Below are 23,100 nucleotides of genomic sequence, written 5' to 3'. Positions count from 1 at the left end.
CATCTGCGCTGGGACCTGCCCCTGGGAGGCCGTGACTGGAGTCCTGTCAAGCTTGACATCCTCCAGCCAGGGGAGGTTCAGTGCTCTCCCCCTTTCTGCCCCAGCGAGAGAGTGCATTGCAAACATCTTGAATGGTGTGGTTGGCAGGTGGAAGGAGGAACAGTAGCTAACTGAAGCATGGCAGGAAATCTAAGGGAGGGCAAAGAAGGAATGACATGCACTTTGCTTAAGATTCTGTGATAAACCAAAGTCCTAGTACATCCCCTCTTGCTTTGTCTATTACCTGCTGTGGCTAACAGAGGCAGGAAGGTTTCCCCTTTTCCCCCAGTGGAGGGGACTCCTGCCCTCCTTCCCAATGCAGGGGAGGGTTAAAAAGGCTGCTTGCAAGCCTTCTCTCCTATTCACTTCGGTGCCCCTGGCCTTTTTATTTGCTCCTCCCAAAGGGAGAAGAATGACTATCTGAGAGTCACTCGGGCATTCCATGGCTGTATGTACAACCTGGCTCAGTTATGAGCCTTAAAGACAGGGCCCCAGGAGCCACCCTTCTTCCTCTCGCTCTGTCCAGACCCAGTGAGCTCGCTTCTTTTTCTTGCTCCAGCTAATAAATGTGTGGGTGTCAGGGCCAGTAAGGAGGGACTGGCAAACAGAGAAAACACCTGGTTGTAAGTAACTGCAGATCGATCAACAGTGTTCAACGATACGAGGTTCACGGTGCACATCCTGAGCGATTTTTCCAAATGACTGAATCATTGATTGGTTCCACTGTCCATTGGAATAAATGAGGTAGAAGTTCATCCTGCCTTGAATTAGAAAGGGGTTCTCATCACTCCTACCAAAGCTACGTTGCGTTACTTAGCATTTCACCCAGAATGAGCTAAGACTTTCATTGACTTTGTTTTGCAGCTGGAACTAATCTTAGCATCTTCAAGTTAGAAAAAGGTTAAAGAACATCCCAGCCAATCCTCTATAACGTTCTCTGCTTGACTTTCTCTACTACATTTTTGGTATATAGTCCTGCAGTTTCCACTTGAACATTTCCTGCAATAAAACATTCTTTCACAGATTATTTTGGTTTTGGACAGGCGTAATTATTGGGAAATACTTTCTTTGTTACTTCTTTGTAACATCCTCTCAAAATTCTGTTTTTTCCTCTTTTGAAGTCAGACAAAGTAAACTGAAACACCCTTTGCTGTGCCAGTCCTTTAAGTGCTTAAATGCTTCTTAGACTGGGTTATGCTGTAGTAATCTCAGTGGCTGAAAACAACAGCAGTGCATTTCTTGTATGCACATACATCCATCCTGGGTCATCCGGGGACTCTGCTGTGCGTTGCCCTCATTTAGCGACTCAGATTGACAGAACAGCTACTGTTACTTTTAGCATCTACCAACTGAATAAACATATAATGACCAAAAAGTTAGTGTAAATTGAGTAATGCTTTTAACTGGATTTTAGTTGTAATTCTCCAACTTTCCAGGGTTAAACTTTCTTTTAAAATCTCAGTAAGACATCTTGAATTCTAATTCCCTGTAGCTACAGAAGACGACCACCATAGCCAGTATTTCTGTGGAGGTCCACTCCCAGGATTCATCTGTCAAGCTCTGCCTCCACAGGCCTGCTCCCACTCAGTCCTCAGTCCCTGCGGACCATCTCACCCTGCTCTCTGGTCTGCTTGTCCCGAAACATGGACACAGCCATCTCTTTATTCTCCAGGTCACCCCCAGCATAATGCTGTTATAGGTAGCAGATTTACTAGAGTGTCAGGGTAGTGGAAGAGGGGAGAGGGGACACAGAGGGGAGAGATATGAAAATAACTTGACCTTGAAAATTAGACCTCACAGTTTCCCAGCCTCCACCCACCTGGGCCCATCTACAACCCTTTGATAAACCCTGCCCTAATTTCTTCTCAACCCACATCCCAGCCCCACCTCTGCGTCTCTAGTTACAAAGGGAAATCTCAACTTGACTATTACTTTATTCAGCAGAACAATTTAGCTTCCTTCGTCTTAACCGCCTTCGTTCTGATTTGTTCTATTTCATTGTCCTTCATAACCAGAGGGTTTATTAATATGTTTTCCAAGCAAAAGACCCACCTACCAAAGCTTCCAAATTTAAAGGGGGAGCAAAAATTGAGGGATTAGTTTTTCTTTAAGATGCCTCAAGAAAAAAAATGTATACATCGGGGCTGGCCTGGTGGCATAGTTGTTAAGTGCACATGCTCCACTTTGGCGGCCCGGGGTTTGCAGGTTCAGATCCTGGGTGCGGATCTATGCACTGCTCATCAAGCCATGCTGTGGCAGCGTCCCACATAGAAGAACTAGAAGGACTTACAGCTAGGATTTACAACTATGTACAGCGGCTTCAGGGAGAAGAAAAGTAAAATGAAAAAGAGGGAGATTAGTAACAGATGTTAACTCAAGGCCAATCTTCCTCATCAAAATATATATATATATATATATATGTCAATGTTAGGTCAGGGTGAATTGTCCTCATCAAAAAAATTTTTTAAAAATCTTAGCAAATGCTCTGCATTCCAACCAATCTCATATTAGAGAAACTTTAAAATACTGTAAGCATGGATCATAAGGGGTGAATTTGGGAATACTGAGGAAGTCAGATCATGAAAGACCTTGTAAGACCCATTAGCCAATATAGATTTTGATTGTAAGCAGGAAGTGAGCATGAGTGGTGGATTATGGGGTAGGGGAGCATGAGGGCGTCAAGGAGACTAGTGAGGATGTTGTTAGAGTGATACAGGCGAGAAGGGGCAGTGGCGACGGGGAGAAGTGCTGGAGTCGGGCCATATTTAGGAGACAGAATGGACAGGAGTTGGTGTGGGAGGGTGGGGGGAGAGAAGAAGATCAGGAATGATGCCCTGTTTTCCCTCTGTAGCAACTGGAAGAGTGTTGGTGCAATTAACAGTGACAGAAAATAAATGAGTAGAAATAAGTTTAGGGGGAAAATTATGTTTCATTTTGGACCTATTTTATTTTAGATCTGCTAGGCATCCCGCAGGATTGAAGAATAGATTTAGGAATCTGGTTTTTCAGGCAGGACTGGCCAGTGGGATCTGCATCCTGAGGAAGGACCAGGCTGCCTTGTGGAACACCAATATTCCAGGGAGTAAAAGGTCACCTTTGCTTCCTTGATCTGATTTGAGGTCTGGGACTTCCTTACGACAACTCACTTGCTTAAGATATAGAAGTGATATCTGTCTAAAGTGCTCGAAACTCTAGTCCAACCTCCACCCTAGAAATAAATGGGGAACTCCCTCTTCACCTAAGGACGTGGGACCAAGCAGAGGAAGGGCTGCTGATTTCATCTGAGTCTCTCTACAAAGCATTGCTTGCGAGATCAGAACTTAGCCTTAACATTGTTAGAGGGAGCCCTCTTGGTGGAAGTGAGCGGTCACATCTTATATGTGGTGGATGCCTGATATTTACCAGTGTGACTTATTTGTCACCATTTTCCACCCATTTTTTGTGTGGATACAGTTAAAGATCACACTTTTATGCCTTCTTAGTCATTTTTGTTAGCACTGCTGTTTTGCTTTCAGGAAAAAGAAGAAAAAGAAAATGTGATTAATAGGATCCCATCCCAATCACTAAACATAAGCTGCCAATGTGGAAGCCACAGGCGTGGACTCAGCCATCTGATTCCAGCTGTAAGCTAGGGAAGCTCTCTGCTATGGGGAAAAGAGCACTGGAAATGGAGTAGGGCACCTGCCTTCAAATCACAGACTTTCATTCACTAGATGGTCCCTTTGATGTGTCACTTATCTCTTTTTGTCTCACTAGCCTTATCTGAAAAATGGGCAAATTATTAGTCACTGCTGCATCACAGGTCTGCTTAGAGATCATGGCACAAAGGCTAAGTAAAGCCAACAGAAACCAAAGGCTTGCCACATCCCACGTGCCACAATCCTAGACTGCTGGGCTTTTGTTCCAGACCAAGCGTCTTTCATGGACTCTTCCCCAGGAAGAGTTCACACTGGCTTCAGCTGTTATGAATGCATTCTTAATTTTAAAAAAGGTAAAATACTTATTTTCTCTTGCAGTGCATAGTATGGGACTGGGACTCCAACGGCAAACATGACTTCATTGGAGAATTCACCTCGACATTCAAGGAGATGAGAGGAGCAATGGAAGGGAAACAGGTATGTGGAATTTCCCCAGACTCTTCTCTTGTGATGCATTCTTAGTGCCCAGCTACATGTGACGCAGCTAGAGGCAAGACATTGATATATGACTAAGTGTGATGAGAAGGGAGCATGGTGGGATTTGAGTGCGTAGATTCCAGTACAAGCCCAACCCACAGCAATTGATGTGACCTTGGACAAGACACTGCCCCAATGTGGTACAGTTTTTCCATCTGTAAAATGGAAAGGTTAAATGAGAATATTTCTAATTTTCTTTAGCTGTGTACCTTGGGCAAGTGGCTTTAATCTCTCTGTGCCTCAGTTTTCTCACCTGAAAATGAAGGTGATAATTGTGCCTGCCTAATAGAACTTTGTGAAGCTTAAATGAGATACTCCATGTATGCACTTAGCAGAGTGCCTAGCACGTAGCTAGCACTTCCAAAATATCTCCTACTAGTAGTATTCTCTCCAGCTCTACATTTCCTTGACTTGCTGACATTAATTACACATCTAATGCTTTGCAGAAATTATTTGATTCCTTCAAATTTCATATGGGCACTGAGGTTTCATCTAGTTCCACCATTTCCCTCTTACACACTTGATACCATGTACCCAAACGCTACTGCATACCACAGAGACACATAGAGATTTCATTGCCCCACACAGAAACCTAAACCTCCTCTGTGGTTCTCTCATACACACATACTTCCATATACATATATCAATTTCCCAGTCAGTTGCTGTCATGTGGACCCTAGCTGTGTAACTTCTGCTCTTACCAGTTCACTGTTCACCTGCTCAACTTCCAGCCACAGAACCCGAATCTCTTTGCCCAAGGGCTTTCTCTGGCTGCTGGAGCCTGTTCTGCCCATGCCTACAGCAGGCAAGAAGTGTGTGGGGAGATCTTCCAGGGAGCAGCCTTCAACAGATAACTAGTGGGAGTTGAGGTATAAGTACCCCAGCTCTCTTGCCCTTCAGGTGGAAAAACGAGTGTATGTTCTGTGCAGTTTCTCAGAGTTCCCCAGCAGGGGTAAGCCCTGGTTGCCCGCAGTGGTAACTGACTTGATAATGTGCCCCTTTTTGGCAGCCTCCCCATCTCGATTCCCCACTCCTCTATTGGTGCTTCCTAGTTTTACCTCCCAGATGAACTGCTTATACTTAAATCCTTGCCTCAGGGTTTGCATCTGGGGGAACTCAAACCAAGATACTGCCATGCTTACTCTGGGGCCCACTGTCCCTGTGGAGCAGAAAGGAGTGACAGCAGAGCACTCAGTGGCTTTGAGAAAGATCTTTTCCCTTACAGATAAGACCGTGTGTCTGGCCTTGTCCAAAGTGCTGATTAGAGAAGCTGTCCCAGCTCATTTTTCACATCACTTCTTTTAGATGTAAGGTCAAGATATAGCCAGACTAAATGGAAATAAACTAACGTTCTTTGAATTAGAAGCTTAATCTGAATCAGGCTGTTCATTAAATACATACCTTTGAATGCATACCTTTCCAAAGCAGCTTTCTGCACAGCTCCCACAAAACCTACTATATGCTCTATTGTATACCCAACATTGTGAGAAATTTGTCAATCACACAAAGACCATCACCCACAAGCAGGCACATAGAGTTTCAGGGCCACAGTTAAAGCCAACACTAAACTAAAAGTAAAGTCATTCCCAAGATAACAAGGAACATAGCCAGAGAAGTCGTTTCTCCAGTGACTAGACAGGCCCAGGCCCTACTGAGCTGATAAATCAATGACACTTATCAATACAACCACTAGAGTTCTAAAGAGTTTTATGAACTTTTGCCTTGCTCTCCTCTACAAATAGAAATAGCCAAATCAATAATCATTGGAAATGTTTCATCTTTAGGCTCCTAAGAGCATATTAAAAGTAAGATGATAGCATATATCATAATTGAAGAATGCCACAGGCAATGCTTTCAAACAAACAGAAGCAGATATTCAGTCCCGCTGAGAACATGGACCATATGCTCCTGTTCTTAACTGTAACTGAGAGACCAGAAAAATTTTAGTTCAACCACTCAGCCCCTATTTTGGCACATTTGCACTGTGGGAACTGTTCTCTTATTTATCGATTCTACTAATATATATTAAGGAGCACCTAATAAGTGCCAGACACTGTGCCAGGCTCTAGGGAAGCCGAGACTGTGGATCAGAGTAAAACATAAACACGAATCAAGTAAACAGAAAGTAAAAATGCAATTACAGCTTGTGAGAAATGCTATAAAAGACTGAACCAATTTAGTTATGAAGGTATGGTATAGAAGAGATCAGATTGAAAAGGTGACGCTTAAGTTGAGGACCTTTAAAGATGAAAAGAAGCCAATCATGTAACAAGCAAGAGGAAAACATTTCAGGCAGAGGGAATAGCATTGCAAAGTCCTGAGTCAGGGAAGTGTTTAGTGTGGTTAAGGATGTTGGAAGAAACTAGTGTATCTGCAGCAAAGAGGGTGACAGAGCCATGCCTGAGATGGGGCCGAAGACAGAGGCAGAAGCCAGGAAGAGCAGATGCTGAGAGCTCAGGGGAAGGAATTTGGATTTTCTTCTAATTGTGATAAGAGCACACCAAAGCTGTGTTCTCCAAGATAGTAGTCAGTAGCTACATGTGACTTTTTAAATTTTAAATTAAATTAAATTCAGATTTCAATTCCTCCATCACACTAGCCACATTTCAAGTGCTCAATAGCCTCATGTGGTTAGTGGCTTCCATATGAGTTGGTGCAGATATAGACTACTTCCATCATTGCAGAAAGTTCTGTTGGACAGTGCTGCAAAGGGGTCTAGGCTAGAGAAGGACATGGTTAGCTGTAATTTTTTAAAATGTTGCTTGGGCTACTGTGTACACGATCAATTACAGAGAGACTAGAGAGTGAGGCAGGGATTTCCTTTAGGAGGCCACTACAATGGGCAAGACGAGGGGTGATAATGACTTGGACTAGAAAAGTGATAATGAAGATGGAGAGAAGTGGAGAGAGAGAAGATATATTTTGGAGATAGGAGCTACAAGGTTTGTTGAGGGATTGGATATGATGGGGAAAGGGAGGGAGGAAAAGGATGACTCAAGGATAGATGGTACCATTTCCTGAGATGAGGAAGTCTTGTTTCAGGGAGGTCCAGTTTGTCGGGAAGTTTCGAGAATTGGGTTTTAGAAACTGGCACTCAGAGGAGAGGCTTACCTGGATATGTATTTTAGGAGCCATCAACAAAGAGAGGGTATTTAAAGTCAAGAGAATGGATGAGTACACTTAGGGAGAGAGCATAGAAGAGAGGATAGAGGAGGCTTGAACCGTGAGGAACCTCAGTATGTAGAATCAGAGAGGAAAAGAGGAGATGTCATCTTTCAGACTCCTTCCTGTGAGAGTCATCATTCTGCAGGTACAAGGTAAATTCTTGATTTATTTATTCTTGAGTAGTCGTCATGGACATCCTTAGTTTCAGGTGGCCAAAAGGGAAACTTGCAAGAGCAAACAAGAGGGCCCCAACAAGACCCTCTTAGGGGGAAGCATTATGGTTAATAGGCCAGGCTTTGGAGTGAGGCTGATGTGATGGGAATCCCAGCTCCACCAGTTACCACCTATGCGACCTGAGCCCCTCTTCTCTGAGCTTCATCTTTCATCTATAAAAATGGATTGTGGGGCCGTCTGGCCCCGGGGCTGAGTGGTTGGGTTCACGCACTCTGCTTCGCCGGCCCCAGGTTTTGCTGGTTCAGGTCCTGGGCGCAGACATGGCACTGCTTGTCAGGCCACGCTGAGGCGCTGTCCCACATGCCACAACTGGAAGGACCTGCAACTAAAATATACAACTATGTACTGGGGGGATTTCTGGAGAAAAAGCAAGAAAAAAAAAGAAGATTGGCAACAGTTGTTAGCTCAGGTGCCAATCTTTAAGAAAAAATGGGTTGTAGGGAGAGTTAAGTGAGATTGTGGATGTAAGTACACAGACCATGGTTACGTGACAACTTTATCCCAGGACAGATAGGAAATCTTTAGACCTGGTTCATCAGCACCCTTTTCCCACCCAGCAGGCACGAAGGCCCCAAGTACCTGCAGGTTTGGATTCAGCGTCCTTGAAAGCTTTGTCCAGCTGAGCCAACTCATCCTCCACTACTGGGCCATCTTAGCCGGAGATGGAGATGAGTAGACTCTTCTTAATAGAACTTGGAATCGAACCCATTCAAAGTTTCATTTGTTATATCCTGCTTGATTTAAGAAATTGATGCTAATAGCAGTTATCGAAGATGACAAAGGAATCAGGACAGCTAATTTTAGGATATTTTCTTTCCAATTTTTAGGTAAATCTCTAAGCTACTTGTTTATACTGTAACATTAGAGGAAGCTTTAGGGGAAAAGGCAATTTCAGTTTTGACGGGTTTGGGAGGGACTTGGGATGTTTTCTCTGAAAACACTATATCAACTTTGAGACAGGCTAAAATTCTCTGTTATCAGGCACTGCCCACATGGAGAGTGAATTAGAAGAAAACTTAAGAGAGGAAAAGAAAAATAAGCACCATGATGGTGGAAAGATTAGGCCTTTAAAAAACAACAGGCCTGGAGATCTCCTGATTTCAGATTCAGTTTTGACTGTTTTCTTCTTTTTTCCTTTCTTCCTTCTTTCCTTTCTTTTGTTCTTTCTTTTTATGGAAGGAGTCCTAGAGATCCCTTAACTAGTACAGGATTCCTCTCTTCCAAACTCTTAAGCGAAGAATTTCCCTGGTAATGCGAAGTTGCTGTATCTGTTATCTGTTGCTGAGTAACAAATTACCTCAAAACTTCCTGGCTGAGGGGCCGGCCCCATGGCCGAGTAGTTAAAGTCCCATAGACTCCACCCTGGCAGCCCTGGGTTTGCAGGTTCGGATCCCAGGTGTGGACCTACTCCACTCATCAACTATGCTGTGGAGGCATCCCACATACCAAGTAGAGGAAGAATGGCACAGATGTTAGCTCAGGGCTAGTCTTCCTCAAGCAAAAAAAGAGGAGGACTGGCAACAGATGTTAGCTCTGGGCAAACCTTCCTCACACACAGAAAAAAACAACCACAAAAAACCTTCCTGGCTGAAAACATCATTACTCACAGTTCTCTGAGTTGAGAGTTTAGGCTGAGTTCGCCAGGCACAGTTCCTCTGCTCCACATGGTGCCAAGTGAACGCACTCAAGCATTTATGCCTCAGCAGCTGGGGTAGCTGGGACACCTCTCCATGTTCTCTCTCATTCTCCAAGAGCCAGCCAAAGCTTTTTTATACAGTGGTGAAAACTTCCCAGCAGCAAGAGGAGGGCAAGCCCCAATGCATAGGCACTTTTCAACCTCTGCTCATATCACTTTTGTTGATGTCCCTTTGGCCAAAAAAGTCACAAGACTAAGCTCAGAGTCATTGTGGGAGGGAATGACATAAACGCGTGGACACTGAGAGGAGTGGATCATTGGAACCCACTGCTGCCTCAGTCTACCCCACTCACATCTGCCTTAGAAACTACTTTGTTTTCAGACACTTCTAATTGTCAGACACTGGAAATTTATCTCCTGAGTGGAAATGCAAGGATCCAGCTCTCATAGGATGGTGGGCAGGAGCGTTCAATGACCAATGTTTGTTGGATTTAGAATTGATTTTGTCCTGCGATGTCTTTTACAGTCTGGAATGGTTGAGATCTGTTCCCTTAGACACCCCTTAGCTCCCATCTACCCACTCAGTTCCCGACCACTCTTGCAGCTCTGGTCCTATCCCTCACAGAAGCCTCTTTAGAGATCTATTGTGCCACTGTTGTAACATGTATCAAACCATTATTTTAGTTCCCAGTCAAGTTCTCTGTAAACTCATCATTATGCCCACTAACTTCCCATAGCCAGCATCCAATAGTCCTCAGTTGTCCTACTTTTTAAGTCAATTTCCAGGCAGTAAGACTCAGCCTTTGGGTCACTCAACTGTGTGTCTGCAGATCTCTCCTTCCCCCTGCTGCTTGATTTGACCCTGTTAATAGTAGGCATTTATAAGTGCCAAGCACTGTTCTAAATGTATTGCATGGATTAATTATTCAATCCTCACAATAATCCTATGAGATATATACAATTATAATCTCCATTTAACAGAGAAGATATCCAAGGCATGGAAGAATCTAGTAATTTGTCAAAGGTCACACCGTTGGAAAGTGGAGGAGCTGGGATTCAAACTAGGCAGTCTCATAGCAGAGCCTCGCTCTCAACCACTCCTCCTCACTTACCCTCGAGATGCAAGAGTTACCACCTAAAGACCACTTGTCAGCCCTCAGGTCCATCTGCAGCAGTGCCCAGGAGCCTGACATCATTGAATGGCCCCATTTCTTCTTGAGCAGACTCTCATGATGTAACCCTTCTTGTTGCAGGTCCAGTGGGAGTGCATCAACCCCAAGTACAAAGCCAAGAAGAAAAATTATAAGAATTCGGGCGTTGTGATTTTGAATCAGTGCAAGGTATGCACATAGCCCCTCTCTTCCAGCGCTATGAAGCTAGGGCTATCTGGGAGGAAGAGTTCAGGCTGTGTGGTCAGAGGGAGAGACTGTCAAAGAGATGCAATCTTTTTAAAAATAAAAATCAGAAAGTCAGTGTGTGAATGGATATACAAGGAGATATGTAAGCATGAGTGGTCTTAGAGCTGTGGTGGCCCAATGCCACCATCCCCTCCACAAAGACAGTCTTTCCCCCAAAGATAGGAGAGTTCTGGTCACAAGTGAGGCTCTTCTCTGCCCAGGGCAGCAGCAGAGGGAGATCCCCAAAGGGGGAAACCAACATTTCTAAAGCACCTACTATGTGCTTATCACGGTGTTCAGTGATTTACATGTGGCACCTGATCCATGAAAACAAGACAATGGGTGAAGAATAAAGGGCCTAGAAATTCCTCCCAGAGGAATTCCCATGTGCTAATAATTAAACCTCTTAAATCACATTTGAGAATAATTCTACCACTAGTTGAGTACTTACTATTGAGAGAAACTATAATAAACTCTGTTTAAGTCTTATCACACCCCTGACATTTCTACTTTCAAATGAGATAATGTACCCAACTCAAAGTTACACAAGTGGTAAGTTAAAGAGCTGAGATTTTCAGATGTCTGTCTGACTCCACCATATAAGATTTAAATGCCATCCAGTTTCTCTATACATATGTCAAGTTCCTCCTCCCAGATTGGCTTCTCTATGGCTGCCAGGAGCTGTAGGAGCACATCCTTACATAACAAGAGAGTAAAAGGAAAGACTGATTGGTTTTGTTTGGGTCACATGCCCACCCCTTGAACCAGTCACCAGAACTAGGAGATAACGTATTATGATTGGCCAATTAGGGTCATTGTGTTAATCATGTCTTTCATTTTCTATGTTTTATGATGTTTTGACATCTTGGGGCCTTAGGGACCCAGGGAGGAACTGCCCCTTCCAGGGTTAGCTAATTCCTAGAGATAGCAAACAACTTGCCTGCAAGCCTGCCTTTGATGTGCAGACAAACCAATCCAGAGCCTATGCTCCCAACCATCTCCTTTACTCTCACACATTCAGCCAATATTCCTGCTGCCCTGTATCATCCCAGAGCCAGGCTTCAGACCATTAGGGAGCACCCCTATAGCCCAGAGCCTGCCAAAATTATTCAAACTCTCCAATCCTAAACCTGCTTAGCTGCTTGCCTGCCTCACTCATTCCTTCCCCTAAAAACCGCAAGAAAGACGTTTACCCACTCTTTCCCCTCACTCCTTCTGCCTCCTGACTGACCCCATTACTTCCCTGTGTGGCCCACTGCATGGTGTGACATGCCTTCTATCCTTCACGGAACTGTAACAAACTCTTCTTTCAAAGGCAGTTGTCTCTGGTCAGCTTATCTACCTATACAAATCAAATCCTGGGTACATTCAAAACAGTCAAGTGTTGACCACCCCTTTGCCCAGAGAGGCAGGAGAAAAGATCTAGATGAACCAATTCGATGGTTGTCTGTCTCCTTAAGGTTAACTGTGCATCTATCTGCTTTGATCCCTCACAAGTTGGTCTTACAGTTCAGCGCTAGGAGACCAATGTTATTGGAGGCAGTTCCAAGTTCTCACTTCCTTGATATACAGACAATAGCAGGTGTCCCAACTTTCAGGGAAAGCATTGCCATAAGGAAGCCAGGAACAGGTGCTATTCAGAGAGCCAAGTAAGCATCAGCACTAAGAAAACTCTACTAATAGATATGTGTCACCTGGAGGCCATACCTAGACACACCAACATGGGATTTTGTGGGTCAATCTCTGAGAAATTGTTCTGAGCATCAGATAAAGTCTGAGAAGTGAGGGTCAAAAATCACAGACAAAAATCTGGTCCAGGTAAAAAGATCCACACTGTGAGCTCCATGACTGCAAGTACCGTGTCTATTTTCACATCACTGTATCCCTAGCATCTACTGCAGAGCTGGGGCCTCAATAAGTCCTTGTTAAATAAATGCAGAGATGAGTATCACCAAGAGTCAAGCAGAAAATCATAAAGAAGCAGAAATTAAGGCCAGAAACCAGTAAAGCACATGAGAAGACAGACGATGGCGGTTGGGCAGAAAGAACGGACCATACTGACTTCCAACATAGAGGTGAAAAGGGTGGACTATGCAGTCCACATTGCCATCATTTGAGTCCCACCTCCACCATGTACTAGGTAGGTGAGCTTAGCCTCAGCTTCCTTGTCTATTAAACGGGCACAATAATAAAAATAGTACCACTTCCAGAGGGTTGTTCTAGGAATTAAATGAGCTAATGGATGTTAAGTGCCTAGAATACATCCATTAATCAATAAATGTTAGCCATTGGTGTTCATGGCATGGGAGGGATCTAACCAACTAGAAACTCTCAGTAAAGGCCTTCCAGGTAATTGTGCTCTTGATGCTGCCAATCTAGATAACTGTGGTTTTAAGAGTGTTGCCAGGACTGGGACTTAGACACAGGGAACGAGACTGAAGCCAAATGTGAGACTCTGTTGATTTCAAAACAGTGAGGACCCTTGGAAATATACTGTTAGTCTCACCCCAGAGGCAGAAGCTGATTAAAATCAGGCGTAAACCAAAGGAGAGGGGAGCAGGGGCAATATTCGCAGCCTTCACGGGCCCATCCGAATGGAGCGTGCTTCCTTTCTCTCCTTTCACGGAACAAAATCAACTGATCCATCTGTTCCCACAGATCTCTCCCTGCTCTTTCCTCTAGTGTAGCAGCCTAACCCCAAAGTTTAGGCCTTCAATCTGTAAGGAAACAAGTCATGCTGTTACTAAAATGGTTTCCTCTCCTCCTATGCAGATCCACAAGATGCATTCTTTCTTGGACTACATCATGGGTGGCTGCCAAATCCAGTTTACAGTAAGTTGTTTCCACATTGTTCTTATTCAGGGAGCCAGGTGTGGGGAATGGTGCTGGGTTTGGGGCGCAAAGTGACAAAAGTCTATTAAAACCCTGGGTCGGCTTTGTTTGAGTCTCCTTGCTGAAACATTATATGAGATCATGTTTTTAAAATGGGTTTATACTTCTGTCTTCTTCAGTGACGTTGGCTGTCAGTGTCATATCAGGAAACTCATGCTGCTCAACCTCTGGTGGTTTGGGGACCCACCCTAATGCTTCCCACTTTTTCAGTAACTACATGAGGCATGAGGCATGAGGCAGTCGGCAGATTTCCAGGTCCCATCCCCTGATGAGAAGATTGAGAAGGAAGTGAACCATGCTAGTAAGTCCCACTGAGCCAGGGCAACATGCCTTGGTTTTATTCATGTGGCCAGAACACAAGCACCAATGTCATGCCCAATGGTCAACGCCAAGAATAAGCCATCCAAATGGTTCATCAGGCAATGAAAATGAATTCAAAAGTATTGGAGGACCAGGCTGAAATCAAGGTTGAGAAATAGAGTGAGTGTCTAGACTCAGTGGGTAGATTTAGGATCATCTCCTAGACGTAATCTGTGAGCCCCTTATATGCATTTGGGTGGGTGGCCTGGGTGTTTTCAAAGTGCCCAGGTAGACCAAAGTTGTGAGTCCATCTTCCCTGGAAAAACATGCTTTCAGTGGCTTAATATTCAAAATGCTGCTAGGTTTGAGCAGATGTGACCTCCAGAAAGAGAATCCCAGATGGCAACAGATAGATCTGCTAAAACCTATGGGAAAGCAACGTGAATGTAATCAAGAGAAACACAATCTGTGCAGCATTTGTTCCTCATCTTACAGAAGTGTACTTATAAAGCTCAGCCCTCTTTAGCTCCCTAGACTGGCCCAGGCATGTGAGGAAGGCAAGGAAAATGGGTTTAATTTTTTGTCTAGTTTTGAGCCTAAGAGAGTAGATAGGACCAATGTATTTTTGGGACCAGGGATGATGGTACTCAAAGGACTAAAAGGGGGAGTCCCAAGAGGATGAGATAAAGGGTCATTTGATAGACCAGCCTCTCCTTAGCTAGAAGCTTGTCCTCTGCTCTCATCTCAGAGGGGTCTACCTATGTCCTGCCTAAACTCAGGGCATTATTCATTTACCGCTCAACTGCTGTAAGGGTTAATTATAGAATTTGGTCATTTCTTCAAAGACACATCTACCCAGCCCCCCTGCGTGCACATTGGCGTATACAGAAGGTAGCAAACATGCTCACTGAGAGCACACACATCTATCTGTCTCATGGGCTCGTTGTTGCTCTGGGTGAATGCAAAGGGAAGTAGAGAAGCCAGCAATGTCAGAAAGGGGAGCTACTGGAAATAGTGTCCCAAGATCTTAGGCAAAGGAGCGATTTCAGGAAACTATTTACAGGTTTTCAAGGGAAAGCTCTATTGATTTGGGTCTGTTTTAGATTCTATAGATCCCACGCTCTTGAACAACTCTTTTTTTCAACCTTCAGGGGCTTGCTTTGCCCTTGGAGTTGTGCTGCAAAGAATCAGCCCCCATGAAAACCAGAAGTTTAACCCCACACAGCTCCCAGCTCCACATTCTGACTCATGAAGGTCAGTGTGGCCTGCCTGACAAAAGGATTGTCTTCTCGGCCTTGTCCTCCCTCCTTTCTCATTTTTGCTGACCCTTCCCAACTGGGAGGAACCACCTTAGTGGTTCTTATCACCACCTCCCCAATCCCAACCTCTCAGCCCCTCCGGTGTCAACCGGTAGACCTCTGGGGACTGTGATGGGGGACAGCAGTGTGGAGCAAGGAATGAAAACAGGAGGAGAGTGAGATAAATGCTGAGGAGAAGGGGACAGGCCATCAGCAGTCCCTGCCACAAAGCCCCTTTTCCTGTAGGGCTTTAGGCTGGGGACTCAGAGAAGGCTGCTAAGTGTTCTATTTTGAGCTTTCTATTGACTCAAACTAGTCACTTCAATATCATTTTCCTCCAAAATTAAGTCAGCTTCCTCATTATTAATTTCTTATTGCTCAAGCAGTGCAATCTAATGTAAATTATAAGCTGTAATGAAAACTGTTAATAAAAATTAACGTATTTAATTTGGTCTCTAAATGTTTATTATCTGCCCAGTAATTTTATTGAAACTATCTGGCAACATGAAAGGAAAGTAAGAGAGGGATGAGAACTCAGGAGGAGAGGGTTTCCCAGAATGGAGACAGAGCAAAGAGAAAGAGAAAGGTGTTTTGTTTCAGTAATTCCACCTTTGAGCCCTCCAGAGGGAAAAACTCCCATTAGCACACAAGATGACCCCTGGCTCCTGAGCAAGGCCAGGAGCTTTAGCCAAAAGGAACTTTCTGCCTCCCTGGAGACAGACCTTTAGGACACAGCAGTGAAGTTAAGTTCTGGATATTTCCTCCACTCTTCGCCCTTCCCCACCTCTCCCCTCTATTCACAGGAGGCCAACCTGTTTGGACGCACTAGCCAGGTTCTCCTGATCATGGGTTTGGGATGGGTTTGACCAATGGGAAGCACCAACCCGAGATCAAAGAATGGGAGGAGAGAGAAGCTGGGGCACTTATTCCTCCAGCTCTCTACCTGCCATGGTTTGGCTGTAACCATGTCCCTCTACAGAAGGCCACAGCTCCTGCCAGGTGCCCTGGTCTGCAGATGCTACTCTCACTGAGTTCTGGTGAGTGATCCTCCCTACCCTTTCTAGTCAGTCTTCCTTAACCTTTTCGAATTGTCCTTTTATTAAACTCTCCTCGATCATCCCTTTTGAGTGCACCATTTGCTTCCTGTCATGACTCTGACCAAGGCACGTTATAAACAGGGGTGAGGAGAAAGCTTTTGCACCTTCCACAGAGGCCTGGTGCTTCTGGTTCAGCCTTAAGAATGTCAAAAGTGGAGCATCTTTCCCCTCAGGATGATATATATTAGGTGCTCAAAATATTTTTATTGATTATAATGGGTTGAACTCTAAACTTTCAAAGGGAGGTAAGGTTTATGGAAAAGAAGAAATTGGACGAATAAATATGATACTGGGTTTTTGCTTTAAAAAGTGCCCCTATGAACTTAGATGTTTATGCATCCGTATAGTCTAATGATAAATACCAAAACTTTACTTGGATTAATATGAATAAATGGTGTATTTAGGGGAGCGTTGGAGTAGTAGTTTGGATTAAGAACTTGAAAGGCTTTGAATTTTGAGGTAATTTGGTGGTTAAGGGAATGTTCAGAAGAATCTTGAGCAGACATTGAAGCAATCAGGCACATGCTTTAGGGAAGCAAATCTGGCAGTGTTTGGAGCGGGCCCAATGGTGTAGTGGTTGAGTTCACTCACTCTGCTTCGGCGACCCAGGGTTTGCTGGTTGCTGGGCGGGGACCTAGCTCTGCTCTCAAGCCATGCTGTGGCAGGCATCTCACATATAAAAAAAATAGAGAAAGATGGGCAGAGATGTTAGCTCAGGGCCAATCTTCCTCGACAAAGAGAGATTAGCTCAGGGCTAATCTTCCTCAAAAAAAAAATCTGGCAGTGTTTGATGAAAGAAAGGTATTGATGGCGGTGAAGGGATTCTGCAAGGTGAAGCAAGAAGAGATTAAAGCCCACTGCAGCAGTCCTGGTGACAGGTAGTAAGAGGCTAAACCAGTGAGGCAGCAGTAGGAAGAGGCATTGTGGAATGAGAGTCCATAAGCCTTTGCCTGCAATACAATAAGGAGATGGAAAACAAGGGAGAATGATAAGCCCAGGGGGACTCAAATCTTTTGTGCCTAACTGACAAGGCATGGCAGTCCTATTCACAGCAATATGGAAATCAAGGGGAGCTGCCAGACAAGATGATGAATTTGCTTTTGGACATGTTTGAGGCACTTATAAATATGCGCCTAGGTTTGAGGAGAAAGGTGGAAGCTGCACATATATGATTCCGGATGAGATGGCCACAGAGAAAAATACAGAAAGAAAAGGGGCCTGGTGACAGAAAATTGTAGAAGACTTCTGTTTGGCAACAGGGGAAATAGGGGCAAGCAGCAAGAGAAGAGTTGACTGAGGAAAAATTTCAGGAGGAGACAGGGACTCAAATGATGAGGAGGAAAAGGTTACAAGATCAAAGGTGATAATCCCGTGTGCTAAAGAGAAGTCAGAGGGTGAAGAATACAAGGCAATGACTGGGTCATGTGGTGAATAGGCATAGATCGTCTTCAAAAGAGCAATTCCTGCAGAATGAGACAGGGGAGACCCAGGAGTTAGGGTGTAAACAGAAAGTAAGAAAGTGAACACAGCGAGTGTAATTATTCATTCAAGAAGGTGGACAGTGAAGGGAAGGCAAGAGGGAAAAAGGAAGATGGCCACGAGGATTAAAAGAGGCCACAAGCATAGAAGGCCCAGTGGATGCAAAGAGATAAATGATGCTAAAAAGAGCCCTAGTCAATGATTCTTATTCTTTGGTGGTCACGTGGACCACTTGAGAATCTGATACAAGATCTATATCCTCTCACCAGAAATGCACCAACCCAATTCCGCACACAGTTTCAAGAGGTCAAGGATGGCCTTGAGGACAATCCTTCTTCCTCATGTGAATCCTCGAGTCATGAGAACTCTGGAGCAACTGTCGCATTGCAGTCTCGGAGGAGACGGGCAGAGGTGACACAGAGACCACGGGGAGAGAGACTGAGTTCAGTATGTTTGGCACATGATACAGCAGCTGAAAATAAACCACATACTAAAATTTCACACACAAAATGCAAAGTTACAGACAGCTTATAAGAGACAGACACCATAAGGTATTTGGAAAGAAAATGGTAGAAGAATTAAATGTTTCCTTTGAAAGCTATTACTTTTCCATATGCACAAAAATGTTCATTGTTAAATGGATTTTCACAGAGACAAATTGTAAGCGACCCAAATGTCCGACAATAAGATAATGGGAATGGCTATGTAAATTACAGTACCCCATTTAAGTGGACTATGATAAAGCCATTTTAAATAATAATTATAACGACATGGGGACATGTTTATGACATAGTGTGAAGTAAAAAAAAGGAATATAAAGCAGAGCTACCCTATGATTACAAGTATGTAAAATACATGTATTTCATATATATTTTATATTATTTATATATATTTTATATATAAACATTAACTAGAAAGGAAAAGAAAAAGAAAATATGACTTTACTAGGCTATCCTTGAGGAGCAAAGACTATCCTCAGGGACGTCTTCGACCTCCCAAAATTGTGTGCTGAATTGGGTGTGTGCATTTTCCAGTGAGAGGATATTGATCTCGTATCAGATTCTCAAGTAATCCACATGACCAAAAGAAATCCTTTTTTTCTTTTCAGGTAACCATTTTTATTATTTGTAATTTTTAAAAATTAAAGATGGTATTGTTTTCTTGTATCTCTGATTTTATAGTCTACATTTTAATTCCTCGGGAAATCTTTTCTGACCCTAACACATTTAGGGCATCCTATGTCCACACTGTGTCCCAGTTTAAGTTTTAAATCTTTGCTTGATATCCCGGATCAAACGCTGACGGACCCTGGTGTATACTTCGGAGAAACAAGAATGAGCTCTGGGTTGAAGAGGAAAGCGCTTTGCGATTTCCAGGAAGTGAACGAGGAGACCTCGGGAGTCTTTGCCACCTAGTCTAGGTTCCTGTTGCTTTGCCCCCTATGGAGTTTTGAGGAAATAGAAAAGCACAAGAATTTAACCTATCATTTAAGAAATGGTCCAGACTAAATAGAACCTCCACCTACAAGGCTTGGTGTATGGGTCCAAATTGTGTACAAATCTGAGAAAAAAAAAAAATGCTGCCCCAGCAGCTGAGACCACAAAGGTTGACTGCAGAGAGATTAGGCAACTACCCAGAAGTTGGTTCACAGCAACCTCCCTTAGAAAGCACCCAGGAGGTTCCCAAATGGCCCATTTGTCACAGGCAGGGGAGAGATCTGAGGAGTGGGCTTGTCTCCTCTGACAAGCTAAAAATGTCCAAAGAAAGATGCTCCTCATTCCCTTCAGCCTTTTCTGGGAAGCACCTAAGCACACTCGGTGTGCTTGGAGGGGCACTCAGTGGCATGGAGGGAGCCTTTTGCATTTTTACTTTACAAGGTTTTGCAAAGCTGCTCCACAGCTCTGCTTAATGATGAGAGAGGCCTCCTGGGCAGAAGGGGAGAGCAGTTGGCAGGCAGGCGCCCGTGCTCGGGCTGCCCGCAGAGAAGATTGGAGTGCACACCAGAACCACAGGCTTTCATAAATGCTTCATATCAGAAAATGAAAATGTGGCGGCTCTGCAGGCCCATGGGCACTCAGGAAACCAGGCGTCGGTAGCCACATCCACATTGGCATTTTTCAGTCATTTTCTTGCTTTTATTTCTCAACTTAATCCCATCTTTCACTGCCTCCCTGTTGCTTTTGAAAATAAACCTAACCTTTCGCTCTGTTCTCTTTCCACTAATGCTAACTTAAAGAGCACAGCGAATTCTTGGTAGCAGGCCACCTCCTGAAGATAGACCTTTTATCTTCAGCTTCATCAGGGAAACTTTAGAAAGATTTTTCCATCACTTGCCTGGAAAAAAGTCTTTTAGCTGCCATGTACTTAAGACTGCCCATGGCTGTCTAGAAAAATGATAAAATATTTTTGTTTTAAGCAGTGGAAACTACAGAAAGGAGTAGGTGGTAAGGATCATTGGTTTATTTCCTTTTTCATCAGATCATTCGTACCCTTCTCCAAAGTTTTATCAGAATCTCCTGAGCTTGAATAGCCTCTGTGGGTGTCACAGACACAGGGAAAAGTGGAAACCCCAGAGTCCTGCCTGCAGAAAAAGAGTAAAATTTCCATCAGGCATGTTTGTATCTCTATCACCACCACCAAGAACAAGCAGTCCAATGCCAGCCTTCTAACACTGAGCTTCAGGTTGTTCCAGTAACCTCATGATGTAATCTCCTCCATCCCCAAAGAAATCTGGCCGCTCCCTTTCCTAACTGGCATCCCACTCCATGTCAAGCGCTCACCAAATCCTATTCATTTTCTGTCTCTAATATCTTCAATCACAATCCCCTTCTTGCCATCATCTCTGCCCCACCCTATTTTCTTAAGCATAAGGGAATTATTCCAAGCCTGAGGATGAAGAGTTGATAGAAATGAAATGACATAGCAGGGCCAGGGTGACAGTGAGGCAAGAGAAGCACCCAGGGTGCAAAATTTCAGGAGGCACTCACTCTCAGGATTGTGCAAGTGTGGAGTCAGCTGAGAATGAGTACCTTCTCAGGTTATGCCCTAGTCACCTCTGCTGCATTACCCTAGTCCCAGCCAAATGATGTGTTTTTTTTTATTTTAAAATACAGTGTTGCCAAAATCTATGTATGTTCATCTAGGCATTGCATGGGTTTCTCCCAATACTGCAATATACTCATCCAGGTGATACACCTGGGCTCAGAGGCTGCCACTTGGTGTTTGCATGCTTGAAGGATCTTGTCCGTACCTGGGGAACATAAGAGGGACAACTGTGTTTCCCGAGTTGTCATTTTTCTTTATGAAGATTTCCCCTCTAGTCTGCTCTGATTTCATTCTCTGGGTTTATATTAAGACACCGGCATGTTCTGTCATCACAGAATACCCTTGACACTCAGTCAGGTAAATAGCACGTGGGACAGTTGCCACTTGCAGTATCAAGAAGCACAGGTAGAAGAGTGTGGTGATCCAGGATGAAGGGCATCATAACCAGAAGCGAGGTGAGCCGTAGGTCCTAGTTATTAGCCATAAAGTATCAACACCTGCCAATGATTTGCATTTTAGATAAATCAGAGCAGAATCAAGGTTACCTCCGTAACAACATTCCTGCCTTCTCTAGAATTCTCTAGAGTTCTAAATGCTTTCTTCAGTAGGAGAGAAAGAGGTGGCTTTATACCTTCCCAGCACTGTTTTCAACCTTTTAAACACTATGTACACACGTGCAAGGTGCCATTATCCCTTAAGCGTGTCTCAGCAGGACAAAAAGGCTGAGAATGGCAGCTCTACATGTTTGAGCTTAGTAAACCCAGGAGGCCCTAGACGCGTGATTTCTTTAAACACTGGTTGTCAAGCACCTCTTGAGTGTTCTCCTTGGAGAAGTTTTCCAGGAATTATCTGCACATATTTGGACCTCTGTCTGGTTGGAGCCCCATGGGTGGGTCCTGGAGGGCTTTACATCTCCTTTTTGTTCACAAAATACCTGTAGCCCCCTGCCCCTCCCCCCCACCACACACATACTAGCTTTTTGTCACAGTCCTTGATTAAAAGGTCCTTCACCTATTGTCTTGCTCTCTTTTTTCTGATGGATTGGCTTTCACCTTCAGGCCGAAATTTATCTCAGAAGATACTGGATTTAACTGGTTCTTTTAGATCACTTCCAGTCATCCTCAGTAACTCATCCTTCCGCTGTTGTGCACTCATATGTGCACACGCGCGTACACACACACACACACACACACACACACACACATTTCAATTGCCCTTTTCCTACCTTTGATAACTGCTTTGGTCATAAAGAACTGTTCATTCAAGGCCATTCTTCACTCCTCAATTACTGTAGGTGTCTCCTAGTTAGTCTCCCTGCCTCCAGGCCAGATCTCTTCTTCATAGGAAAAAAACACACCCATGAGATGTCTCGGTACGTCGGTCACGGACTCACATGTTCTCTTGGGTATATAATGGTATAACGGAGGAGCAGAGTCTTTGAAGCCATATAGATTTAGGCTTAAACCCAGCTCCAGCCTCTATGACCTGTGTGACCTTCACCACTTTGGGCATCGGGATCTTCATCAATAAAAAAGAATAACAATATCTACCTCCTGGAGTTTTTATGAAAATAAAATCACATAATGCCTGTAAAGCAGTTAGCACGGTGTCTTACACAGAGTAGTGTCTTAATAAAGGTTACCCGTCTCTTCTTCTCCTTGTTATCTGAAGTGAGGCGATCTAAGAGTGAGGGAATACTATGCAAATTTTTTTCACATGACCTTTCCTTTTGAAACACTGTTAGTACTAGCATTTTATCAGTTGGCACTCCCTTGTTTAAAACATCTGGGTATTCTGAAAATAGATTTTGAATCCTGCTTAAATTTATTTTCATCATAGTCCTATGGAGGGGTAAAGACAAAAAGGGGAAAAAAATCACTGGCGAAAAAATAGCTTTGTGAAAGAGAAAAGAGAGGTTGTAAGGAAATTACCGTTAGCCTGTCACTTTCTGTCTTCTAGCTCCTTTGATTCTGTTGCAGTTACAACATAAGACATGGGTTACATTTTCTCCCTGTCAGTTTTACTCCTATAGGCTGATCCTTCAAGAGCACAGAGCACATGCCACCTTTTCTCTTTTCTTCAAGAAGTAACTTCCTACCTTAATAAATCCAATGGGACATTCCAGTTATTTGTTATAGTGGAATTTTGCCAAATATTATAAAAATATCATTTCCTATCCACAAGATCATATGAGAAAATAGAGCTTTTCCGTCATTAGTAAGTCAGTGAGTGGACTCTGCTGAGCCCCAAAGAGAAAGGAAAGATGCACCATGAACATTTCTTTCTTCTCCTACAACTCCTTTCATTTTAATCCCTCCATCCCCCTTCCCCACCTACAAGCTG

The 23,100-nt window shown here is 43.9% G+C and overlaps 1 protein-coding gene and 1 long non-coding RNA gene across 15 annotated transcripts in view; one reads left to right on the top strand and one right to left on the bottom strand.

Moving 5' to 3' along the window:
• CPNE4 (copine 4) overlaps window positions 1–23,100 on the top strand; it is a 691,914-nt gene that overhangs the window by 640,103 nt on the left and 28,711 nt on the right. For all 14 annotated transcript variants that reach the window (XM_070239070.1, XM_070239074.1, XM_070239081.1 and 11 more), the window contains 3 exons: window positions 4,056–4,154; window positions 10,503–10,589; window positions 13,419–13,478. In XM_070239070.1, coding sequence (XP_070095171.1) covers window positions 4,056–4,154; window positions 10,503–10,589; window positions 13,419–13,478 — 246 coding nt within the window. The remainder of the gene's footprint in view (window positions 1–4,055; window positions 4,155–10,502; window positions 10,590–13,418; window positions 13,479–23,100) is intronic.
• Window positions 20,150–22,095, bottom strand: LOC111768414 (uncharacterized). The gene is made up of 2 exons (XR_011427363.1): window positions 21,983–22,095; window positions 20,150–20,293 (listed from the first exon to the last, which is right to left on the bottom strand). It is a non-coding gene; the product is annotated as an uncharacterized lncRNA (long non-coding RNA).

Source organism: Equus caballus, chromosome 16 (assembly GCF_041296265.1).
Source record: "Equus caballus isolate H_3958 breed thoroughbred chromosome 16, TB-T2T, whole genome shotgun sequence".
NCBI lineage: Eukaryota > Metazoa > Chordata > Mammalia > Perissodactyla > Equidae > Equus > Equus caballus.
This window is presented reverse-complemented; position numbering and strand designations above follow the sequence as displayed.